Source organism: Odocoileus virginianus, chromosome 33, assembly GCF_023699985.2.
Source record: "Odocoileus virginianus isolate 20LAN1187 ecotype Illinois chromosome 33, Ovbor_1.2, whole genome shotgun sequence".
NCBI lineage: Eukaryota > Metazoa > Chordata > Mammalia > Artiodactyla > Cervidae > Odocoileus > Odocoileus virginianus.
The window spans coordinates 12,572,593-12,597,665 of record NC_069706.1 but is presented as its reverse complement, the minus strand read 5'-3'; the positions used below and the strand labels follow the sequence as shown (position 1 = coordinate 12,597,665).

At 37.8% G+C, this 25,073-nt stretch overlaps 1 protein-coding gene across 11 annotated transcripts in view; it reads right to left on the bottom strand.

Moving 5' to 3' along the window:
• MRTFB (myocardin related transcription factor B) overlaps positions 1-25,073 on the bottom strand; it is a 211,080-nt gene that overhangs the window by 110,290 nt on the left and 75,717 nt on the right. For 9 of the 11 annotated variants that reach the window (XM_070460849.1, XM_070460844.1, XM_070460848.1 and 6 more), the window contains one exon: positions 18,950-19,012. The exons of the other annotated variants lie outside the window; for them this stretch is intronic. In XM_070460849.1, coding sequence (XP_070316950.1) covers positions 18,950-19,012 — 63 coding nt within the window. The remainder of the gene's footprint in view (positions 1-18,949; positions 19,013-25,073) is intronic. 11 annotated transcript variants of the gene reach the window in all.

Genomic DNA, 25,073 nt, shown 5'->3' with positions numbered 1-25,073 from the left:
CCATAACATACAGGAACAAATAAACTCATTCTTAGAGGCTTCTAGCAGTTTCAGCAAAATACATCTTAATCTGAATTGATGCACAATGCATTGTCTTTCAAAGGGGTTTTCAACTTATGCTTGATAGAAACATTAATACATAACTTTCCATCTCAGTGACAACTGGTTAAGAAAGGGTTATCAGAAGTCTACAAAATCGGAGCAAAGCAGAATAGAAAGCAGTGTTTAGGTCTTAAGTCAGAGTACAAAAAAAATGAAATTTGAGGACTATTTCACTGGCAACATTGTTAAAAATAAATTTATGCATAAGATCTTTACAATAAAAACTAGAAAACTTTGCTGAGAAAAACAAAGGAACAACTATGTAAGTGGAGAGCTACTATACTGATGGACTAGAATTAAGCCCAAATTAATCTATAGATTCAACACAATCTCAATCATATTCCTGCTAGATACTTTTTTCTTTTAAAACAAGCTAATTCTAAAACAGAAGTGGAATGTAAAGGAACTAGGACATCCAGAGCAATACTATAAAAGGAGAACAAAGTTGGAAGAGTTACCCTACCTGATTTCATGACTGACTGTAAAGCTACAGTCATCAGGACAGGACTGGCAAAAGGATTAAGAAATAGATCAGTGGCACCGAATGAAGCACTCAGACACAGATCCACATTTAAATGATCACTGGATTTTAAACAAAGATGCCAAAGCATCCCCATTAGGAATGGAAGACTTCTCAACAGTCTTTGCTGAAACAACCTGAAATCCACTGGGAAAAGATAAGTCTCGACCCCGGCCCCATACTGGACACCAAAGTCCATGTGAAGTGCACCATGGACATAAATGTAAAATCAAAAATGATAAAGCTTGTAGAAGAGCATAAAGGAAAATACTTCCATGGTTGGGGGTAGGCAAAGGTTTCTGAGGACACAGAAAACAATCATCATAAATAATTGAAAACTTAGACTTCATCAAAAATTAAGCCTTTTGCTCATCAAACACATTTTAAGAAAATGAAAAAGCAAGCCAAAGACTGGGAGAACATATCTGCAAACACGTATTTCACACATATGCAGCGTATAAAGAACTCCAGCAATGGCATAACAAAAAGACAAGCAACCAGGTTAGACATGGACAGACATGCTTCAGGCAGTACTATTGTGCTTTAAGTCATATTTAGAATCAGGCCTAAGCAGGGCTGACTGTCTTCTCAGAGTACACCCGGACCAAGAGACAGGCAGTGGAGTGCGGTGAAGGAAAGTGGGAAGGAGAAGCATGAACAATTTGTTCTCAAAATAAGGACATTTTAAATGGATTCTGAACTCCAAGCTGATACATACAGATGCCTCCAATTTATCTTGAAATATGTGAAAAAAGACTGATGGCTGGAAGAAGACAGATGAATACACAAGAGATAAAACAGGCATGGAGAAATACTAACAGTAGAATTCGGGAGGTGTATGAGTGCTCACTATAAAATTCTTAGAAAAATGCTCAAAAGGTTTGGAAAAAACCTTTCACACAAACAGCCAATAAGTACATTGAAAACTGATCAATATCATTAGCTATCATAAAACTGCAAATTAACACCATCATGAGACACCACTGCATTCTCATTGGAATGGTTAAAAAGATTAACTTTGCCACATGTTGGTGAGGATGTGGCCCAACTAGAACTCTCATACATTTTGGGGGGTGCAAAATGTACAGCCACTTTTGAAAAAGGTATACTTTTTTATAAAATGTAATAAATATCCAGCAATTTTCTCCCACATATATAAATATTTATACAAGAATATTTATAGCAGCTTTATTCATAACAGCCCCAAACTGAAAACAGCTCAGGTGTCTATTAAAAGGAAAACAGATAAACAAATTTTGTGGCACACAATGGAACCTTACCAAGCAATAAAAAAGCATGAAATACTGATACATACTGCAAATCCCAAGTACAAAAAGGCTTAAAAAGAGTACCTATTGTATGATTTCATTTATACAAAATGCCCCAAAAGACAAACTTCATCTGTGGTGAACAAAACCAGAACAGTGATGGTCTCTGAGGGGCTGGGGTAAAGACTGACTGGGAAGAGGCATGAAGAAACTTTCTGGGGTGATAGCAACACTCTGTATCCTGACTGGTAAGGGTCTGGGATACTACGTGTATGAAAAAACTCATCTAATGGTGTACTTTGCTGTTGTTGTTTGGTCACTAAGACGTGTCTGACTCTCTTTGACCCCATGGACTGCAGCCTGCCAGGCTTCTGTTCATGGGATTTCCCAGGCAAGAACACTGGAGTGGGCTGTCATATCCTTCTCTAGGGCTTCTTTCCAACCCACATTTCCTGCTTGACAGGCAGATTCTTTATCACTGAGCCATAATGGTGTACTTTAGATTTGTGCATTTTATCACACCCACGTATAAACACATATTTTGTATTAGAAAATGTAAATCACCACTGAACTTTCCATAATGATGCTCATTCTGAAGTATTTAGAGTTGAAGTGTACTAACATCCACAATTATTTTGAAGTACATGAAAAATGTGATAGGATTGGTAAATGAACAGAGGATATACAGAAAAATGTTAATACAGAATTTAAGTATTTGTTATATGAGTATTTTGTATATAATTCTTTCAGCTTTTCAGGATTATTGAATTTTTTCAAAATAAAGTGTTGGCCAACAACCAAAGAAAAACCTTAGGGTATTTTTTAATTTCCACAATCAGAGAATAATATGCCATCCTATTCTTGTTAATTTTTGACATGCACTCTTGGAAACAGCTGCTCTCTTTTGCACAGAAAGCAAATATTATCACAATTTCTTCCTTCAAAGTTATTATGCTCTATTTCTTACCTTCAACTATGGGGAAGGAGAAATAGAAACAAATGGCTCTAACTGCAGAAAAACTAAGCCTCCTGTCATTTAAAAGCAAAACATTCAAAGAAGGTTAAATTACAAAATAGTACCTAAAAAACCAGTTAACACTAAATATTTTATATAACAAAGTATACCAGAACTGAGAAGACTCACAAACTCAGGTTTAATACTCAAGGCAGAGACTGTTAACCATTTCATGGTTTAGAATGACCAACGGCAGTTGACTTGAGTCATCTAGTTGGATGAAAGTTGTTTTGTGGTGCAGGACAAGGAGGAGGAGTGTTAGAAGACGGTGCCACACAACCAAGGCTGTGCAGGTGAGAGGGGAGAACACGAACAAAAAGGCAGACAGAACAGCTTGCACAACAGAGTCCCAAGAGTGAACAAGGGACAGGAGAGCCAGAGGTTCAGCAGCGCGTGGAGGGCAGGCTACAGCAGGGCCCAAGAGAAGGTGGGATGGCTAGGCAAGGTTTGGGCCATGAAAGGACTCGAGAGTCCATAAGGTTCTGGGATTTATCCTAAAGACAATGTGGAGTCACTTAGCAGTGGGCAAGGGTGTCACACCTGCGTGTGTGGAAAGAGGGTCTGGCAGCTGTGAGGCAGGGAGGAGGAACAGATCAGCAGCTTACTGCAGTTCTCCAAGGCAGCAAAGATGGACAGGGAGCAACGGATCAGAAGTCATTTTCCTGTGGTTTCTCAGACAGTCTTTCTACTGGCCACGTGATCTATCCTCAAATGGTGGTGGTGACTAGACTTTAGGCTACTACATCAAGCAGTTAAGTTATCTAAACTGACAACCTACTCATACTAGATACATCCTTAACTTAAAGGAAACTCAGTATTGGGACAGAGGATCAGTAATTGCCATAAAAACTATATTTTGAGCCAAGGGAGCAACAGTCTAATCTTTTTTAGACCGGAAAAAAGTGCTAAAATCTCAAACCTGAAACAAAAAGAAAAGACATAATTCAACATCTTCTTTTTGTCTTCAGTTTTCTTCTTTTTTATACAGAGTTTTCTGTTTTTCATACAGAGTCAATCCTAAATTTCAACTAAAAATGATTAAACTCTTAAAATCTAATCCAGAGAGTCAACTCTTGGAAAGGGCTCTAGTGGTGGGAAAGATGGAAGGCAGAGGATGAGGCGGTTAGATAGCATCACCAACTCAATGGACATGAATTTGAGCAAACTCCGGGAAATAGTGAAGGAAAAAAAGCCTGGCATGCTACAGTTTACGAGGTTGCAAAGAGTCAGACACAACTTAGCAACAGAACAACAACAACTCTAAAAACAGGAAAGATGCCCATAACTAAGTCCCATAACTAATTCATTGAAGTCATCAAGATCTGGGTTCAGACAAATCTCAACCTGCCACTTCCAGGCATTTAACTTTGGGAAATTTCCAAATATTAATAAGGTAATAGTAAGGCAGAAAGTGAACAGGAACTGAAGAGACTCTTGATGAGGGTGAAGGAGAGAGTGAAAGGGCCGGCTTAAGACTAAATATTAAAAAAAACTAAGATTATGGCATCCAGCTCCATTACTGAATGGCAAATAGAAGGGGAAAACGAAGTAGTGACAGATTTCCTTCTTCCAAAATCACTGCGGACGGTGACTGCAGCCATGAAGTCAGAATACGACTGCTTCTTGGCAGGAAAGAGATGACAAACCTAGACAGTGTTGAAAAGCAGAGACATGGCTCTGCCAACAAAGGTCCATATAGTCAAGGCCATGGTCTTCCCAGTGGTCACATACAGTTGTGAGAGCTGGATCAGAAAGAAGGCAGAACGCAGAAGAATTGGTGCCTTCGAACCATGGTGTTGGAGAAAGCTCCTGAAAGCCCCCTGGACACCAAGGAGATCAAACCAGTCAATCTTAAGGGAGCTCAACCCTGAATATTCACTAGAAGGACTGATGTTGAAGCTGAAGCTCCGGTATTTTGGTCACTTGACGAACACAGATGACTCACTGGAAAAGGCCCTGATGCTGGGAAAGATGGAGGGCAGAAGGAGAAGAGGGTGTCAGAGGATGAGATGGCTGGACGGCATCACCGATAGAATTTACATGAATTTGGGCAAACCCCCGGAGATGGTGAGGGACAGGGAGGTCTGGTGTGATGCAGTCCATGGGGTCGCAGGCCACAAGAGTCAGACATGAGTGGGCAACTGAACAACAACAATAGTAAGGTAAATTCCTTATTTGCAAAATAGGAGAGATGACTCTTACGTCTCTAGCACAACTGCAGGGAGGATTTAATGAAATAACCTAAGTACAACACCCAGTACAGTGCCCACATTATAAGAAGCCGTCAATAAACACAGGTGCCTATTCCATTCTTCTTACCTATGATTTCCAGTGAAAATAACTGAGAAAAGGAGATAAAAGTTTGCTTTTACAAGTACAATATAAATATGTGTGAACTACTTGGAAAATGTTTCTTACACGGGCTTTATCTCTCAATAAACATTATTGAAAAGTAAATGCCCTCATTAAATTAAAATGTAGCTTGGACTTAGATAAATTGATAGATAATGCTAAATATTGGGAAATGTGTTAACAGAAATCAAGGCTGTAATAACTATTGATTTCCCAGCAAATTGAAATATTTCTTTTCCCTGGGAAGTTGAACCACCTCTTTAAAAAGTTTCTTCAAAATGGTCATGCTTGACTTGTTCCCAACTGAGCTCCAAGAAAATCTATCCAAATGATATAAAAGTATAAAAAATGGTACACTATGAAATCTGTTACCTATTTCAATAAGAATATATAATAACATGCAAGGAATAATAATGAAAAAAAAGCAAAAGGATAAGTGTGAGTAGGGGAGAAGAAAACAAGGAAAAGAGTCTTATCTGGGTATCCTTTTTATACAGTTTTGTGGACCATCATCATTCTTTGCATATTTTAAAAAATGAAATTAAATCAATAAGGATTGGCAACAAATTAAAATTTCATACAAGCAAAAATAAATGAATCTAATTATCTATCAAACTGATAAAATCACAAAAGAAAGAAAAGAAGCTAAGAAACTTTTAAACACAGTCATGACAATCCACCTTCAATGGAATATATAACAACAAAACAAACTACAAAGAAATTTAGGATTTCATGTTTTTTGTTAGTAGCAGTATTGGAGTGTAATCCTGAAATCAGTTCATACATTTAGGACTGAGCTAGTGAGCAAATAGATATTTCAGGAATCAAGGAGAAAGAATATATAAGTAAGAATGGGAGAAAAGAGGAAGAAGCCAATGGTATTAAAATTGAAGTTAGGTTTAGGATTTTTATTTTTTAACTTTTAATGTAACATACATACAAAAAACGTGCATATAAGTGTACAATCTGCTGAGTGTCAACAAACTGCACACACCCATGCAACAAGCACTAGGAAACCAAACATTTCTCATACCCTAAGACTCCTGGTTTCTGCTTCCCTTCTGTTTCCTTGTCCCACATCAAGGATAACTGCTACCCTGATTTCTAACATCACAGCCTAGTTTTGCCTGTTTTTATACTTTATATAAGTGGAATTATATAGTATGTACTCTTCTAAGACTGGCTGCCTTCACTCAATGTTACTTTTGTGAGGTTGTGCATGTTCTTACAAGCAGCTGTAGCCTGTTCATTCTCGTGGCTATTTTCCACTGTGTGACACGTCACAATTAGTACATTCGGCTGTAAATGGGCATTGGAAGAGTTTCCAGTCTGTCCCTATAACCAGCAGTGCTACTATGAACATTCCAGTAGACTGAACCATACGAAATGGCTGATAATTTCATATCATTCAAATTAATACAACATCTTCCGAAGAACATATGTATACATTCCTGTTGAGTAAATCTAGAAGTGGAATTGCTGACACTTAGGCTTAAGCAAACAGTTTTCTAAAATGGTTTTACACCAGTTTACATGTCCACCAATTGCTCTATATCCTTGATGCAATGATGTTATCTTTCTCCATGTGTCCATTCTAGCTGCCATTAATACTTTACTGTGGTTTTCATTTGCATAGCTCTAATAACTAATAGAGAGACTTCCGTGGTAACTCAGACGGTAAAGCGTCTGCCTACAATGCGGGAGACCCGGGTTCAATCCCTGGGTTGGGAAGATCTCCTGGAGAAGGAAATGGCAACCCACTTCAGTATTCTTGACTGGAAAATCCCATGGACAGAGGAGCCTGGTGGGCTACAGTCCATGGGGTCGCAAAGAGTCGGACACGACTGAGCGACTTCACCTTCACCTTCAATGACTAATAAATCCATATCCATATCTATGCATACCATTTGTATTTCTCTTTTGTGAAGTTTGTGTCGAGGCTTTTGTCCTTTATTCATATTGGCTTATAGGAGACCTTTCTATATCCTGGAGAAGAGTCTTGTTAAATACATGTATTATGAATTATCTCTTCCCACTCCGGGGGTTGTCTTTTCTCTTTCAATGATGTCTTTAGGTGCGGAAGAGTAATTCATTTAATTACAGCACAGTCTATCAGGTTTTTCATTTATGAATAGTGCTGTGTCCTATTTAAGATATTTTGTTCACCCCTAAGGTTATGGTGAATTTTTTCCCCCAAAAGTTTTACTGCTTTACCTTTCAGAGCTGAACTTTCTGTGTACCATATAAATTCCAGATTAATTTCATTTCACTGGATATTTAACTAACCTGCAACCATTTGTTTAAAAAGATCATTTTTTCCTCACTGCATGTATTATGCATGGCACTTTTCTAACAAATCAGGTAATAGAATATTGTCTGATTTCTCTATTCTGCTCCATTGGTCAGGTTGTTTATCTGTCTAAACTACTACAATGTTATAGGAGGTCTTAATAATGTAAGGTCTTGATAATGTAAATTCTCTGGTTTTGTTCACCCTTTTCAAAGAAAGAGTATAAAGTGAAATATGACATGAGAAGGGAATACTGAACATGACTGTGAGTTTTTCGTTATTTGTGTGATTGTCCATGAGTGAACTTCCCAGAGCACCCATTACATATGCTAGGTAAGTTAACATGGGAGGCAGTCTGGACAGATTCAAGGAGGTTGACGGTGACTGTAGAATGTTTTAATCTTCAACAAGTTTTTAGGTAAATCTGCTCAAGTAAAATCTTAACATTTAAAATTTTAGCTTAAAATGAAATAATTTTAGCTTTATACACAGTTACATGTATACCTTTGTGGGAGATCAAACCAGTCAATCCTAGGGGAAATCAGCCCTGAATATTCATTGGAAGGACTGATGCTGAAGCTGAAATTCCAATACTTTGGCCACCTGATGTGAACAGTTGACTCACTGGAAAAGACCCTGATGCTGGGAAAGATTGAAGGCGGGGTGGGGGGAGGGGAAGGGGATGACAGAGGATGAGATGGTTGGATGGCATCACTGACTCAATGGACATGAGTTTGAGCAAGCTCCGGGAGTTGGTGATGGACAAGGAAGCCTGGAGTGCTGCAGTCCATGGGGATGCAGAGAGTTGGACACAACTGAGTGACTAAACTGAACTGGTGCTCAGTCGGTAAAGAAATCTCCCTGCAATGCAGGAGAGCTGGGTCTGATCCCTGGGTTGGGAAGATCCCCTGTATAAGGGGATAATTCCATGGACAGAGGAGCGTGGTGGGCTACAGATAAAGAGGTTGTGAAGAGCTGGACATGACTCATCAAGTATACCTTCTGTAACTACTTTCTTTACATATAAAGTTAAGAACAATATTTATCTTAAAAACACCTTTGTTTTTAACTTTCTTCTAAACAAAACTTGTGCTGTGCTGAGTCGCTCAGTCGTGTCCAACTCTTTGCAACCTCATGGGACTGTGGCCCACCAGGCTCCTATGTTCATGGGATTTCTCCAGGCAAGAACATTGGAGTGGGTTGCCATACCCTCTATCCTTCCTATTGTAACAATGATCTTTATAATCTGAGGTCCCATCTTTACAACTTTCTTTTTAGCTTCTTACCTTTGCATTATTTAAACCCTCTGACTCTCAGTTTACTGGTCTTATAAAATGGGAACAAGTAAAACCTACCAAATAAGTTAAAATGTCTTTACCTATTCCGGGAAGAAAACCTCTCTTTACTGTCAGAATTCAGCACTTGAACTTGACTATTTTTCATTTTGGGTTCCAGGTCCACTGTGTGAGCAAGGGGGAAGAATGCAGTGATGTGTAGAAGAAACATGTGGAAGAACACACACAATGCCTTGGTGTAGGTGGATTAAAAAACTATAAACTGATCAGTTATAGCATAGAAGGGAATGAGACCAAAAAAGTGTTGTTTTTCTGACACAGGGTAGAAGAAGGTCAGATTGTAATAATTTAATTTACATGATTATATTCCTTAAAAACAGCAAAGGTAGGGAATAACACTTTATAAAGGATATACAGAAAAAAAAAGAGTATGCAGCTTAAAAATAAAAATTCCATCGGAAAAAGAATCTGTATTACCATATTTAAGTCACTTAAAACATTATTTAAAATAATTATGTTTTCAAACATTTGGGAGAACGAAACAGAGTTGCATACATGAAACTTACTTGACAAATGGAAAAGACATCTGGAGAGGAAAGCTCAGTTAGTACTCTGAAGTGATTCCGATGATAGAGGGGACTTTGGGTGAAAGGCTTTCCGCAGGGTCATTAACATTTTGTCTCATTCTCTTTAAAATGATCGTATAAGAAGTAGAAAAAATAGCATTTGTTGCCAATGGTACTGTGAAATGGCAAACTTCAGCTGGTGACAGACAGATTAGGAACAACAAAGGCACAACTTCTATCAATCTTTGAATTCTGGGCTCAGGGATTCTCTGAAGCTAATTATTTACAAAGCAATTCTTAAGGCACCACTCTTTATTTTGGATAGCTCCACCCAAATTCTCTCTCAAGATACAGAAAAACGAAGCAAAACTCAAGCAAAAATATTTTTAAAAAACTTATTTGATAAAAAAACAAGTATCGTATATTCTAAAGTACACTATGAGTATATATTGATGATTCTAATTTTCAAAAATGTAACAATTTTTTTACTTTCCTGGTATTCAGTACTATCTTATTTATTTGGTTTCTACCTGTTGGAATCAACAGGTCACCTGGACGAAGTAAGAGTGACAACCAACCCCAACAACTCTTCAGAGGGGCAGCACCCTGCCTTGTTTGTCTGGGTCTCTGGGGCCAGCTTTGACACTAAGCCTCACTCCCTCCACCCACTGCCAACTCCTCCCATCTGTTCTCTGTCTCTTAACCTCTCAGGCTTCCCAGTGACTGTGAGACAGCCACACGGGCCAGAGATGGGCAGCGAGGGTGGCCTTGCGAACAGAGGTGGGAGCCTTCTGCAGCTGAGCCCCAGGGAAATGCAGGAAGGATGACTATGGGGAGCCAGACTAAAGAGATTTTGATTAAACTGTGTTTCTGTGATTCCTAGACAGTAGTCTGCTTTATTTCTATTTATACCATTTACCACCATGATGAAGTTCTTTACCAATATAAATTCTCCTTTAAAGTTGTTTGTCAACAAAGGATGAGGGTCTCTGATGTGTTGTGAAGATTCAATGTGAAGTTTGGCTAGCTCTAAGTAGAATCTCACTCATGTTTACATAACCATGAGCTATCAAATCACTCTGATATTACCCATTAAACAGTATATTGCCAAGCTGAATCAAATTAGAATACTGAGGCAAAGACAGTTTCTCTTAATTTCAAAATTTCAAGGAGAAAATAGTATGTAATCAGTTCTTCATTAAGTAAGAATGAATTCTGCCAAAAATGAAAACTTTCTTCCTTGAGGCTCCCAATTTTTTTAATGATTCTTTACTTTTTTTAATTGAGGTATAGTTCATTTACACTATCATATTAGTTTTCAGGTGTATAACACAGTGATAAAAAATTTTTCCAGATGATACTCAATTTTTAGTTTTCATCAAATATTGGCTATATTCCCTGTGCTATATAATATATCCTTGTAGCTTATTTAGTTTACAAAGTAGTATGTATCTCTTTCTCTCCTACTCCTATCTTGCCCTTCCTCACTGGTAACTGCTAGCTTATTCTCTGTATCTATGAGCCGGTTTCTTTTCTGTTATATTTACTAGTTTTATTTTTTAGATTCTACATATAAGTGATAACATAGAGTCTTTGTCTTTCTCTGTCTTATTTCGTTAAGCATAATACCCTCCAGATCCATCCATGTTTGTGGAAAGGCAAATTTTCATTCTCTTTTGTGGCTAAGTAGTATTTCACTATATACAGTCACATCTTCTTTATCCACTCATCTGTTGATGGACACTTACGCTGCTTCTATATCTTTGCTGTTGTAAATAATGCTGCTACGAACACTGGTGTTCATGTAAAAAGATGATTCTTGAACCAAATGAATAACTATGTCATTGGCTCCATGTTATCTAAGAAGCTCTAACATTATGACAACCTTGCTGACTGTTCATGCCAAGAGCAGAAGCTGGAAAGCTACATGTCATGAGAACCAACCAAAACTCAGGTTTTAACCAAAAATCTGGTTTCATTCATACAGTGATCAAACAGCCAGTGGTAACCTGGTATGTCCAATAAGGTTGGAATGTTTGGGTGGATCTCAAAATAAAATAACACTGCAGCTACAATCTAATCAGAAAGTCAGGTTACCTGTATCCAAAGAGGGAACATGCTTCACAGGAAAAGCATGGGCCTTGAGTTAAAAATCCCAATTCTCAAATTCTGTTTTCAGCTATTATGGAATAACAGAATTACTCTTAACCTCTCACTATAAGAAACTAGGTAGCCCGACTGGACAAAATACACGAAACAATTGCTCTCCTACGCAGAGAAGCAAGCAACACAGGACCATGGCCTCTAGGAGTAGGGAAACAAATGAAATGAGCCTTACCACTGCTGCAGCTTTCTGTCTGGAGGCAATCTCTAGACTGAAACTCAGAGACTCGCTGAACTGAGACAGAGATGAGAGCTTCAGGAGGCTAAGGCAGCCAGAAGCTGCAATGCAGAAAAGGAGGGACCTATGCTGAGGAGTTCAGCAGTCTGCATAAGTCTTTGCTGAGTGCTAAGCTGTATGTCCATCCCCAAGAAAACGAAATGCAAAAAAGCAAAATGGCTGTCTGAGGAGACCCTACAAATAGCTGTGAAAAGAAGAGAAGCGAAAAGCAAAGGAGAAAAGGAAAGATACACCCATGTGAATGCAGAGTTCCAAAGAATAGCAGGAGAGAGAAGAAAGCCTTCCTCAGAGATCAATGCAAAGAAATAGAGGAAAACAATAGAATGGGAAAGACTAGAGATCTCTTCAAGAAAATTAGATACACCAAGGGAACATTTCATGCAAAGATGGGTTCAATAAAGGACAGACATGGTATGGACCTAACAGAAACAGAAGATATTAAGAAGAGGTGGCAAGAATACACAGAAAACTATACAAAAAAGATCTTCACGACCCAGATAATCACGATGGTGTGATCACTCACCTGGAGCCAGACATCCTGGAATGCGAAGTCAAGTGGGCCTTAGGAAGCATCACCACAAACAAAGCTACTGGAGGTGATGGAATTCCAGTTGAGCTATTCCAAATCCTAAAAGATGACGCTGTGAAAGTGCTGCACTCAATATGCCAGCAAATTTGGAAAACTCAGCAGTGGCCACAGGACTGGAAAAGGTCAGTTTTCATTCCAATCCCAAAGAAAGGCAATGCCAAAGAATGCTCAAATTACCACACAATTGCACTTATCTCACTCGCTAGCAAAGTAATGCTCAAAATTCTCCAAGCCAGGCTTCAGCAGTATGTGAACTGTGAACTTCCAGGTGTTCAAGCTGGTTTTAGAAAAGGCAGAGGAACCAGAGATCAAATTGCCAACATTCGTTGGATCATCGAAAGTTCCAGAAAAACATTTATTTCTGCTTTATTGACTAAGCCAAAGCCTTTGACTGTGTGGATCACAATAAACTGTGGAAAATTCTGAAAGAGATGGGAATATCAGACCACCTGACCTGCCTCTTGAGAAACCTGTATGCAGGTCAGGAAGCAAGAATTAGAACTGGACATGGAACAACAGGCTGGTTCCAAATAGGAAAAGGAGTACATCAAGGCTGTATATTGTCACCCTGCTTATTTAACTTTATATGCAGAGTACATCATGAGAAACGCTGGGCTGGAGGAAGCACAAACTGGAATCAAGATTGCCGGGAGAAATATAAATAACCTCAGATATGCAGATGACACCACCCTTATGGCAGCAAGTGAAGAAGAACAAAAGAGCCTTTGATGAAAGTGAAAGAGGAGAGCGAAAAAGTTGGCTTAAAGCTCAACATTCAGAAAACTAAGATCATGGCATCTGGTCCCATCACTTCATGGCAAATAGATGAGGAAACAGTGAAAAACAGTGGCTGACTTTATTTTTCTGGACTCCAAAATCATTGCAGATGGTGACTGCAGCCATGAAATTAAAAGACGCTTACTCCTTGGAAGGAAAGTTATGACCAACCTAGATAGCATATTAAAAAGCAGAGACATTACTTTGCCAACAAAGGTCTGTCTAGTCAAGGCTATGGTTTTTCCAGTTGTCATGTATGGATGTGAGAGTTGGACTGTGAAGAAAGCTGAGCACCAAAGAATTGATGCTTTTGAACTGTGGTGTTGGAGAAGACTCTTGAGAGTCCCTTGGACTGCAAGGAGATCCAACCAGTCCAATCTAAAGGAGATCAGTCCTGGGTGTTCATTGAAAGGACTGAAGCTGAAGCTCCAGTACTTTGGCCACCTGATGCGAAGAGCTGACTCACTGGAAAAGATCCTGATGCTGGGAAAGATTGAGGGCAGGAGGAGAAGGGGACGACAGAGGATGAGATGGTTGGATGGCATCACCGACTCAATGGACATGAGTTTGGGTAAACTCTGGGAGTTGGTAACCCACAGGGAGGCCTGGCATGCTGCAGTCCACGGGGTGGCAAAGAGTCAGACACGACTGAGTGACTGAACTGATCTCCAATAAAAATTACAAGGCTACTTGCAAAGAGGCAAGAAAACACTTCTTGAACTTGAGAAAAATTTATCAATAAAAACCCAGAAATGACAGAAAAAAGGAATTATTAACACTGACAACTATGTGCAAGTATTTAAAGCAAAAAGGGAATATAATGAAAACAGAAATGGACAATGCAAAAAGGAACCTCTAGAGATAAAAATATAATAGCTAAGATAAACATTTTACTGGATAGCATTAACAACATGTTAGACCTGCATTAGAAAAAATCAGTAAATATGAGGGGAATAAAGAAGCACAGCTAATAAGATGATGTAAAAATAATAATGAAATGAAATCCCCCCCCAAAAGAATATCTTAAAAAAAAACAGGCAAGAAGAGAGGAATAAAGAAACAGAACAGAATGGACAAACATTACATACAACAAAATGATAGATTTAAACTCAATTGTGGTAGGCAGCCTCTAAGACAATCCTCAATGATCCCAGCCTTCTGATATTTATGGTCTTAAATAATCCTTTCCCTTGAGCAATCTGCTTCTTATCAATAGAATACTGGAGTAGATAGCCTTTCCCTTCTCTAGGGGATCTTCCCAACCCAGGGATCAAACCTAGGTCTCCCACACTGCAGGCAGACTCTACCAGCTGAGCCACAAGGGAAGCCCAAGAATACTGGAGTGGGTAGCCTAGCCTTTCTCCAGCAGATCTTCCAGATCTGGGAATCGAACTGGGGTCTCCTGCATTGCAGGCGGATTCTTTACCAACTGAGCTGTCAGGGAAGCCCATCAATACACCAGGACAATGTTAAGGAAATGTTGCAAAAAATTATCACTTTTGTCTTGCTAGCATTATTCTCTTACTGACTTTGATAAAATAAGCTGCCATGTTGGAGAGGGGGGCCTCCAGCCAACAGCCAGCAAGGAACTGAGGCGCTTAGTCCCACAGCCATCAACGTACTAAATCTTGCCAAGAACAACTTAACCAAGGTTAGAAGTGGATCATTCCCCAGTTGAAGCTTCAGATGAAACCAGGGCCTTGCCTGATACCTGACTACAGGCTTGTGAAGCGGAGGTACCAAGTTAAGTTGTGTCTGAATTCCTGATCCACAGAAAGTGTTCAGATCATAAATGTGTCCTGTGTGAAGCTGCTAAAGTATGAAGCAGTTTGTTACACAGCAATAGGTAACTAATACATCAGACATATCAATAATTACCTTAAATAATCTAAACATCACAAATGAAAGACTGAGATTGTCAGACTACATTTTAAAAAAAGAAAGTCCAGCTCTATGCTGTCTATAAGAAATGTACTTTAAACACAAAGGTACAGGTGGGTTAAAGGTAAAAGCTGGGAAAGGATATATCATGAAATGATAAACGTAAGAACTACTTTAAATAGTTTCAGAGTAATGGGTGAAGAAAACAAAAACCAAAGTTACTCTCTAAAGCCACTAGCCTCTGAAATTCAGAGTTTAGGACTAAGTTCTTGGATTTCTCTAAATTTCAAATTTTTCAGTGCTAATTTGAGACAATTAAATTCATTTATTTGGAAAACCCTCCAAATTAAAATATTTGGGTGTCCAAATAAAACCTTCAAATTTTTGAAAGTGTAAGCATTTGTTTCTGTTGAGGGTGGAGAAGACATTCAGCAGGCAAGCAGGCAGCTTCTCTACTTCTATGCAGACAAATTTACAACTAGAAACGTCACTACTTTACCAGCAAGTTATTTAACCAAATTCCCGTTCTTTGAGAAAGAGACTAGTTCACAGAAATAAAAAATGAGAGTGGAAAAATCTACCTTTTAAAAGCGTATTAGAAAAGCAATACTTTCTCCTAAGAGCACATCTAGTTAAAACATCATTTTTTAATTCTAAGTTTGAGAAAAAAGGTAACATGACCATAAACATCTTTTTCATTATATATATTATATACCTCAATCAAGAGCCAAAAAATTCTTAAGTTCATTCGATAATTATTGATGATCAATTACTAAGCACCTTTCTATTTCATTCCATTTTACTAAGGAGATCTCTTAAACATCCTGGGTTTCTTTTTTACTACTAATTTTAAGAGGCTTGGTTAAGGTCATATATCAATTTACTTCCTGTGTTTCTTTTTTTTTCCATTTTAAAGTTGTTTAAAACATTTTATAATCCTACAACAGAATCAGATATTATATCATAAGCAATTTTTGATTGTGCATAAAGGACTAACTCACTGATAAAGAAACCTGCACAGGAGGAAACCAACCAACCAAAGTCCCCCAATAAGCCCAATCCTTCATATGTGAAATGCTGTTCACCCCTGGAATTTCATACATGTCACTTACACTTCAGACCAGGACAACCATGAGGCTATAGCATCTAAGGTAAACTATAAACCAAATAAACCTAATTACCCATTTCCTTAAGTTGTCCAGCCTTCAAATCTCTTGCGTTCTGCCCTTCTCATCTATTTTTGCCACTATTTTTTAAAAGAAATGCCTCATAATACACAATACATTAACAGAATTCAGATTAATTAAAAAACAATTTACAAATCTGTCCCCCCACCCTATGATCTTGAAGCACCATCTAAACAACTGCCATCACACCAAGAATATTCTGTATTACTAGATCTATTACTATTTTCATATATTTCAAAAGTCATTGTGAGACAAGTCATTATATACATATTTTTAATACACACATTTGTTTTTTAAAAGATCATTTCTGAAATTAATTTATTTTGTTGTTAAATAACTGGGCTCATAAATGAAAGAATTTTAATTTAGAGATGTGATTATGACATAGATTTCCTGGAATCAAAACAAAAAAGAAAAAAATTTAAGAGACAACTCAGAGCAAGAACTCTCTTTAAACATAACAAATAACTGTTTTATTACTTCAAAATACCAAAAGTCTTCTGTACAGTACTTATCATATACATCAGATGGCTTGAAAGAGTCTCAGCAACCATATCTACTATCTTAATCTCTTCAGAACAACTACGTAAGAAGAAGAAAAATCTATAAATCAGTCCTTGATGACAGAGGGTTTGTTTAGGAGTTTACCAAATGGAATGACCCTACTGGAATTCCTTCAAGCGGCCTGTGAAAATGTCAGAACGGAGTCTGTTTTGGAGGTCGTACTCCCTAGAGAGCTCTGAGTTTTGGCCTGTTTGTCTTTTCACATGCTTTAATATTTGAAAGTCATTCCTTGCAGACACTGACTGATGCCCAGGGAATGCTAGGATTGTGGGAACTGGCAGTACCAACAAGGGAGACGAACTTCATGGGAAACGCGTGCCTACTACATTCGCCTGCTCAGCTCCCACAAGATAAGTGCTCTTCAAATGCTACGTAGGTACACAGCAAAACATTCAAAAACTGCATGTCATCTTGACATGTTAAAAAAGAAATATGTATGCAAATGGAGGCCAAAATTGCTGGGACTATTGCAAGAAACAGTAAGGTATCAAACACCATGGTGGAACCCTAAAAAACTACTTCCTAAGTATGAATTTAAACACTATATCCTCAAAATATACACAATAATAATGAATGAAGTGCTAATTATATGACCATGTTGTTCTAAATACTTGACTTATATGAACTCATTCAACCCTCACAGCAACCCCCATAAGGCAGGTACTATATGGTCCCCATTTTGCAGAGGAGGAAACTGAGGCATTCATCTCAGTTCACACAGCTAGTAACGGTGAGCCAGACAGGATGGCTCCAGAGCTGGTGCCCTTACTCACTGTGCATGCTTCACCACTGCTTATTTCATGGCATTTTACTTTAACATCAAGCATGCAATGCTGGGTGCCTATGGCATGTACTCAGTACTTACACTGTGTCATGTACATGGAGTTACCATAGCACTTTACTTCATTCAAGCCTCCAGTAACTTGGGCTGGACACCTAACCTGACTCCTATTTACACATGACAGACACGTTTGCGTGCCCTCAGACCACACGTCTAGTGCCACAGAGCAGGCTTATCTCTGCACTCGCTCTTTAAAATTAGGTTCTTCTTCCTCCCAGTTATCTGGGAGAATCATCTCTAAATTAATTTCTTTAGTTGAGGGAACTACTTTGAAAGATCTATGAGTCTAACAATTTTATGAGAATATCCTATTGAACTGCCAACACTGTACTAGAAGCCTAAGATCTAAGAATTATTTAGGGTAAGAGACACAATGATCATTCAATAAATATTTTCTAATAATAAAAAGTAAACCCATTTCTACTCTTGAAATACTAACTTCTTTTAATATTTTGGGAAAGCTGAGCATTCTGATATGGCAAGCTTTTCTCTTATATAGTATATGATGGCTGCTCTAATCGATATATTTCTAAACTGCTGTTGTCAGGAACAAGGATTGTGAAAGAACGTCTCCTATTTTGTAGCTATAAATCTCAATTCTGCAGAGAGTACTGACAAATTCTAACATTTGTCTGTTTTTAAACTTAACTTATAAGAACCAAAGGCAAAAAGGCTGTGATCAGACTTTACTAAACACAGAGGTCACAGATCAAAAATTTAAGTTAGTGAAACAGATACCCAACGATTAGCATTTTCTTAATAAAAACAACAACATAAGCAACCAGAAAAGGACATGAATGATTGGGGCTTAATATAAAGTTAAAATATTGTCTTTTAACTGAGTCTGATCCTGTAATAAAAATGTTAACACATACCTGCCAACCCTTGAAAACCATGAATAGAAAGACACTGCATATTCCACATTAGATGTAATCGTTTTAGGATAACACAAATTGAGCCAATTTCTCTTTCCTTTTAAACATGGGGGGAGGGGAGTCTGACTAACTGAATGAGCTGGCATGTATGTTTAATAATACATCTGTGAGGAACATATTAAAACAGCAACATTACTAATTTTTATCTATGGAAAATTCCATTGGTTAACTGAGATGGAAGTTATCTTCCATTCTTTCTGTTTCTGCTGTCCAATGAACAGCACAAGGCGAAAGTGATAATGAGATATAAGAACACACGATGTAATGAGGAAGGGCAGCCAGAGAAAGACACATGGGCTGAAAGCTACCATATGAATATTACAATTACAACGGGCATAACCGCAACACAGAGAGCTCGAGACTTACCCACGCTCACAGACTGAGTCAGCAGAGGAGACTGGAGTCCTGACTCCCAAAAGACTATACTTCCTGTTAATAATAGTGAGGGCAGCAGGTGAGGGTAATATGGATTAATTTAAAGGGTTAGATAAACACTGGGTAGGATATTTGCTAATTAGTCTGGGTGATTATTAACTATAAACCAAAGAGAAAATTACAGTTCATTTGTTACTCCAACATATTTGTTGTTTTGCTTTCTTTCACAATAATACTTCATCACTGATGCCTTAAAGTAAAATAACAAAGAAAAAAATCATAGGTCACTTTTTTCTAGTATACTCTGTATATTTATCGGGTTATAGCAGAGAGCAGGCATCCCTTATCTACCCTTTCTCTACCTTTGGAGCTAAAGGAGGTCCCTCTGGTTGGGTTAGGGTCAGACCTAAGTGAGAAGAACCCTGACTTAATTTCAACAAAGTCTCTCAGCCCAACAAAAGGTCTGATTATAAACTAACTATTCAATTCCAAGTAGCCTTGAAAGGCCTAAGTAGATAGGGAATTATAACAGAGTAATATTTATTAACTAATCACTCATATAACATATATTCTTTTTAAAAATTGCATTCTGAGGGAAGGAGAAAGACTGTTTCTTAATAAATTGATTTCAGTTTATTCACTGCTCCAGTGACTAATATACATCATATGGTGAACTCTAGTTTTATAAAAATTATCAAATCTACATAAGAAAAAGTTTACTTAGATGACTCTAGAAAAGTCTTGTAGAAATTTTACATAAATGTGGTTTAAGATAATGAGGTCTCATACTGGATTAAACTGCTAATTACTATTAAGTTCTAAAGCTTACTTATAATAAATGTTAATTGTTGACATTTCAAAGGAATTTCTGCAAGAGGACACAATTTTTAAGACTGGAAGAATAACTTAAAATGAGGCTTCAAGGGCGCTGTAAATGGGCCTGTGGTCTTGTTGATGCATTTCTGAAACTGTAGCCTCACCCATCCCCGCGGTGATAGTGATAACTAAAGCACTCCTAAGTTAGTGTTCTGACACTGCCGGCTACAAAGGGAGGCTGTGAGCTCATGTCCAGCCTCCACCCTCCCCCCATGTATGCTTTGTCTGGGTGTGTCCAGCAATGCACTGAAGCAAACGGAACTCTCAGTAACAGCAAAACTATCCAAATAAGAAATTCATAGTAGAAAAAGGAAGGTGGACAGGGTTACAGGTGCTTATTTATACTGTGAAACAAAACATGCTATTTAATAGGAGACTTTATAAAGACCATTGTGAAAGAGAGGACCTCACCCTTAAGCTACTTATACGGCTTCCTTTTCATTTTGAAGGCTCCAAGAAATTGTCACAAACAAAAGGAATGAGAGCTGCCACAATTAATCAAGAATTTCATTTACAGCTGCCCATTTGTAGCTAATTTTAAAACTTTTGTGTTTAGTGTAAGTCCTAAAAACTAATTTTAAAAATATAATAAAAACTAAGGAAAATTACAGTTACAGAGTATATATTTCTCTTAGTCCAGTAACTTTTGAGAGTTGGAAAAGAAACTCAATAACTCTTGAGAGTTGGAAAGGAAATTTACTATCTAAATGTATCAGAATGTTTATCAATATCCTTGAGAATTATTTCAAATATTGAAGAATCTAAATATGTTAATTATAAAGTCAATGATAAAGCAATTTTACATAAAATTATTCATTTCTATTACCTCTAGTTATAGAAAGGGAAAGCAAGAATCCCACAGTTCCACATCTTGGCTATTTAGCATCCAATTATTTCCTTCCCAGTTGTGACACTGAAAATTTTAAGTCTTGCTGTTTGCTCCAGAGAAAAATAGAACTATCTTCTCTTTCACCAACCTTTACTAGTCCATATCAGCTGGTGTACATTCTAAAAAATAGGGTTTTGCACAAGACAAATCCTGAGCACCTTTGTGCTCTTCCAAACACCTAGACTGACAGTAAGTCTAAAGGTTAATGAGGTGTGGGGAATTGTTTTCAAAGTAAAAACCAAAGAAAAGATCAGCTGTGAACATATACAACTTATTTTCTATGGTACAAGGCGAGCAACTTCCTTTTGCTAGGCTTCATGCAAAGTTGAGACTGTTTGCCTCTGTATTAATATCTGTATTGAATCCAATGTAAAGAGCCACCTTGAATTCCTTGCATGTAACAAACTTTGTAATAAATTATTTTCTCTCTAAAAAGAGGTCATCTGCAACAGAACAAGCAAAGTCTAAAACTGTTCAGTGTGACCCATTTAACAGATGGAAAATCTTTACAAAAAAGTTTTCAAGATGGGCCCACAAGCTCAAAGGCCAAATAAGTGCAGTAACCAATGATACCAAAGTTTAACGTAAGAATAACAAATAAGTTACTCTTCTCTATGAAGGCCTAAAACACAGTGACTGTTCAGTAGCACATACAGTTTCAAAAAGCCTGCTAACACAGAAAGGGAAAGGTGGCAGGTACTCATTTTCCCAGTACGTGATACTAACAGCTGGCCTGTGGCATGAATATAGTCATGTTAACATGAGGAGATCTTCAGAGACGTGCAAAGAAGTACTAAAATCAGGAACTCTCTATGAGGGGGGAATCTATGTCAACTTATTGGTTTACTCTGTGATAATGCTGGTAGTGAGCTAAAAGCTTAAGTTCCCCAACCAGCACACTTACCAGTCTTCAATGACCTCATGAATGAAAAGCTTCTTCCTCATGGTCTCATCTAAGTGTGGGCACAGACAAAGAGCTGTAGCTCTTTCAGGTATGTTGTTTCCATCTATTCTGCCTTTCCCTGCTTTCATAAAGTGAAATTCACCTTAGAGCACCTAAGGCTTTCTTTTATAAACAATAAAAGAACCAAGTTTCCCTTTGACTGAAATCCCTCTTTTTCTCAGTGTTAACCATCTAAAGGAATATTAACACAGAAACGTGAAAATGGATCTATTATGTATATATTATGTCAAAACAAGGCTCAATTTTCCTGTGTATGCAGACTCTGAGAGATAGTAAAAGACAGGGGAGTCTGGCATGCTGCAGTTCATGGGGTTGCAAGAAGTTGGACATGACTTAGCGACTGAACAACATGCATTGTTTTAGTAAAGGTACGTTATTTAGTAAAAGTATATCTACTTTCCTTTATGGAAGACTGTCTTGCTGGGAAGAGTTAATTGCCTAAATGGTACACTTACTGTTGAAATGCCATTAACTCTAGAAATATTTTGTCACATTCAAGGGTAAAGGAAAGCCCTAGCTTATCTTAAACATCTTTCATATTTACCCCAGCAGTGGGAATATTCTGTCACTCCACTACCACTGCCAATGTAAGTTTTAATCAAAAATAAGGGAAGATTCTAGACTCATTACTGTATTTAGGTATTAACTTCATTATCCTTATAAAGTTTATTTACAAACTATTTAGTGATATAATCTGTCTACATACCAACCCCAAATTGAAAAATCTTCATTTCCTCTCCAAAAGAAAGTAATTCTAACAAGCAAAATTCAAAAGCTTAGCAAACAACAATAAAATATAATCACACACAAAAAATCTTATTTGATTATTTCAAAATATCTTCCCTGGTGGCTCAGACGGTAAAGTGTCTGTCTACAATGCAGGAGACCCGGGTTCGATCCCTGTGTAGGGAAGATCCCCTGGAGAAGGAAATGGTAACCCACTCCAGTACTCTTGGCCTGGAAAACCCCATGGAGGGAGGAGCCTGGTAGGCTGCAGTCCATGGGGTCGCTACAAGTCTGGACAGGACTGAGCGACTTCACTTTCACTTTCACTGTGCTATGTATGCTCAAGTCGCTTGAGTCATCTCTGACTCTTTGCAATCCTATGGACTGTGGCCTGTCACGCTCCTCTGTCCCGTGGGATTCTCCAGGCAAAAATACTGGAGTGGGTTGCCATGCCCTCCTCCAGGAGATCTTCCCAACCCAGGGATCAAAGCTGCATCTCTTACATCTCCTGCATTGGCAGGTGGGTTCTTTACCACTAGCGTCACCTGGGAAGCCCAATACAGTACTTTCTATTAATTAATTTTGAGGCTAACATCTACATTTTGTACATGATATGATTTAAAGATGGCATTAAGAAGACCTAAAAAGATGAAGAATAAACATTAAAAAATCACCAACGTAAGAAAAGTATGGTTTTTCTGCCTATAGATTGTCTGATGTGGTTCTACTCTCTTCACATTCCCATATCCAAAAACCTGTATTTTTGACAGCTGTACAACAATTCATTTGTGTCTTGAAGTGTACATGCAAATTAGGCTAACATTTTATAAGCTTGAAATTAAGAGTATAATATGCCTGAATATAAGGTAAGTGACTTTCTGAAGTCACTATTAAGAAAGAGGAGACTGCCTATATTTGAGTACTTACACAGTGTATGATGAGATGCTGTTTCATTTACTTAATCTTGAACAAAAAAGTACTTGAGGAAAACGCATTAGCTTAAAAACGAACTTCCCTAGAAGCTAGTTTTAGGCTGTTTACAGAAATGTTTTAATAGAATCAGGGGAAAAAAGGAAGAAAAGAACAAACACATTATTTCCAGGCAACCTTAAAATGAAGTGTTGGCTGTTGTTACAAAGAAGATTTTCAGACACCGCTTTTAAAAAGGTAGTCAAATACCATTCTCTCAGGAAGGACACAAATAAGAGCAATTAATTCTGGAGAAGTAACTGGGTAGCTGAGGGACAAGACTGGGAGAGTAACTGACTTTTCACTGTGTAGCCATTGGTATCCCCTACATTTTAAACCAGATACATGTATTACCTACTCCAAAAAATAAAAAAGATGATTAAATTCTACAACAGAAATTACAGCCTCATAAAGTGTTATGACCAGTTGCAAATCAAACGCTGCAGGACACACGGAAAACGGCCCACACTGTGTGGATGGTACTTGTGCTTTAAACATAAAACCTTCAGTGTCAGATCGTGCACGTATCTAAAAACCGGTGTAACTCAAACAAGAGAGACAAATGAAGATGCACCCTGGATTTCAGTGCTGCACAAATGATGCAGGGGGGTTTCTACTGATGACAAAAATACCACACAGACACACAGAGTTTAGGTAAGATGATTTTATGAAACATGAGTGTGGATAAAGCAAATCCTCTATATTATTGCACTGCTTCATAATATGTAGTGTTAATTATATACATGTAACTAAATTAATAAATTCAAATTTTCACCATTTCATCTCCCGCCCTCTAAAACTTTATAAGGGGAAAACCAGCTCATATCTGGGGCTTACCTTATGTTCAGGCATAAATATTCAAGAGCACACTCTTGCAAGGGAATGCAGCAAGCTGTATCAAGTAAAATTCCCACGAAGCAAAAACTTTCCCCTTACACCTCCCTCCTCTGCTACATATGACTATTTTCTTCAGTGACTGTATATTATTGCACTTTTATACAACTCTTTTTTTTTTTTTTTTGAGGGAAATAATTTGAATATGATACTGGTCTAAGTATACTGTGTAAATGTGGTCAATTTAATCATGTTTCAGTAAATGTGGTTATACTCTACCCTACTGTCTAAGACAAAGTTAAGCTCCTAAATGAAGGTTCTAAAGTCATTACCAGCTAACCACAGCCTCCTGACAGCTTTGACAGGCCTGAGCAAGATGCTGCTTTATACCAATTGCATAGACAAGGGTTGTGCCCAATACACATCAGACACAAGCATCAGATATCTTGTTGGAAGGGAGAATAAGGACATCCCACCCAAAGCCAGGTACTGAAGAGCTGAACCCATTTTCCTGAATAAGATAAGGCCATTATTTGAAAAGGATCAGGAAACACTTAGAATCCAGAAAGAAAAGTAACAAGATACATAAGGAAGTGCTTCACAGGGCAAGTTTTATTTCTTCTGGCTTTTAAAACCGAAATTTAAAATACACATTTGAGAATGGAAGATTCATGAGAACTGTGGAAGTGTGGCAGATCCAGTTGAAATTTTTAATTCTGCCCCTTAGATATATATGCTTAGTGAGTTTGTAAATATTAACACTTTGTTAAGTTTTTATGTTTTAAGTATGATAAAATAGATGCATCTCATCTATCTCTATTCATTTTTGTTAAAAACTGACAGTATTGTGCTTTCTG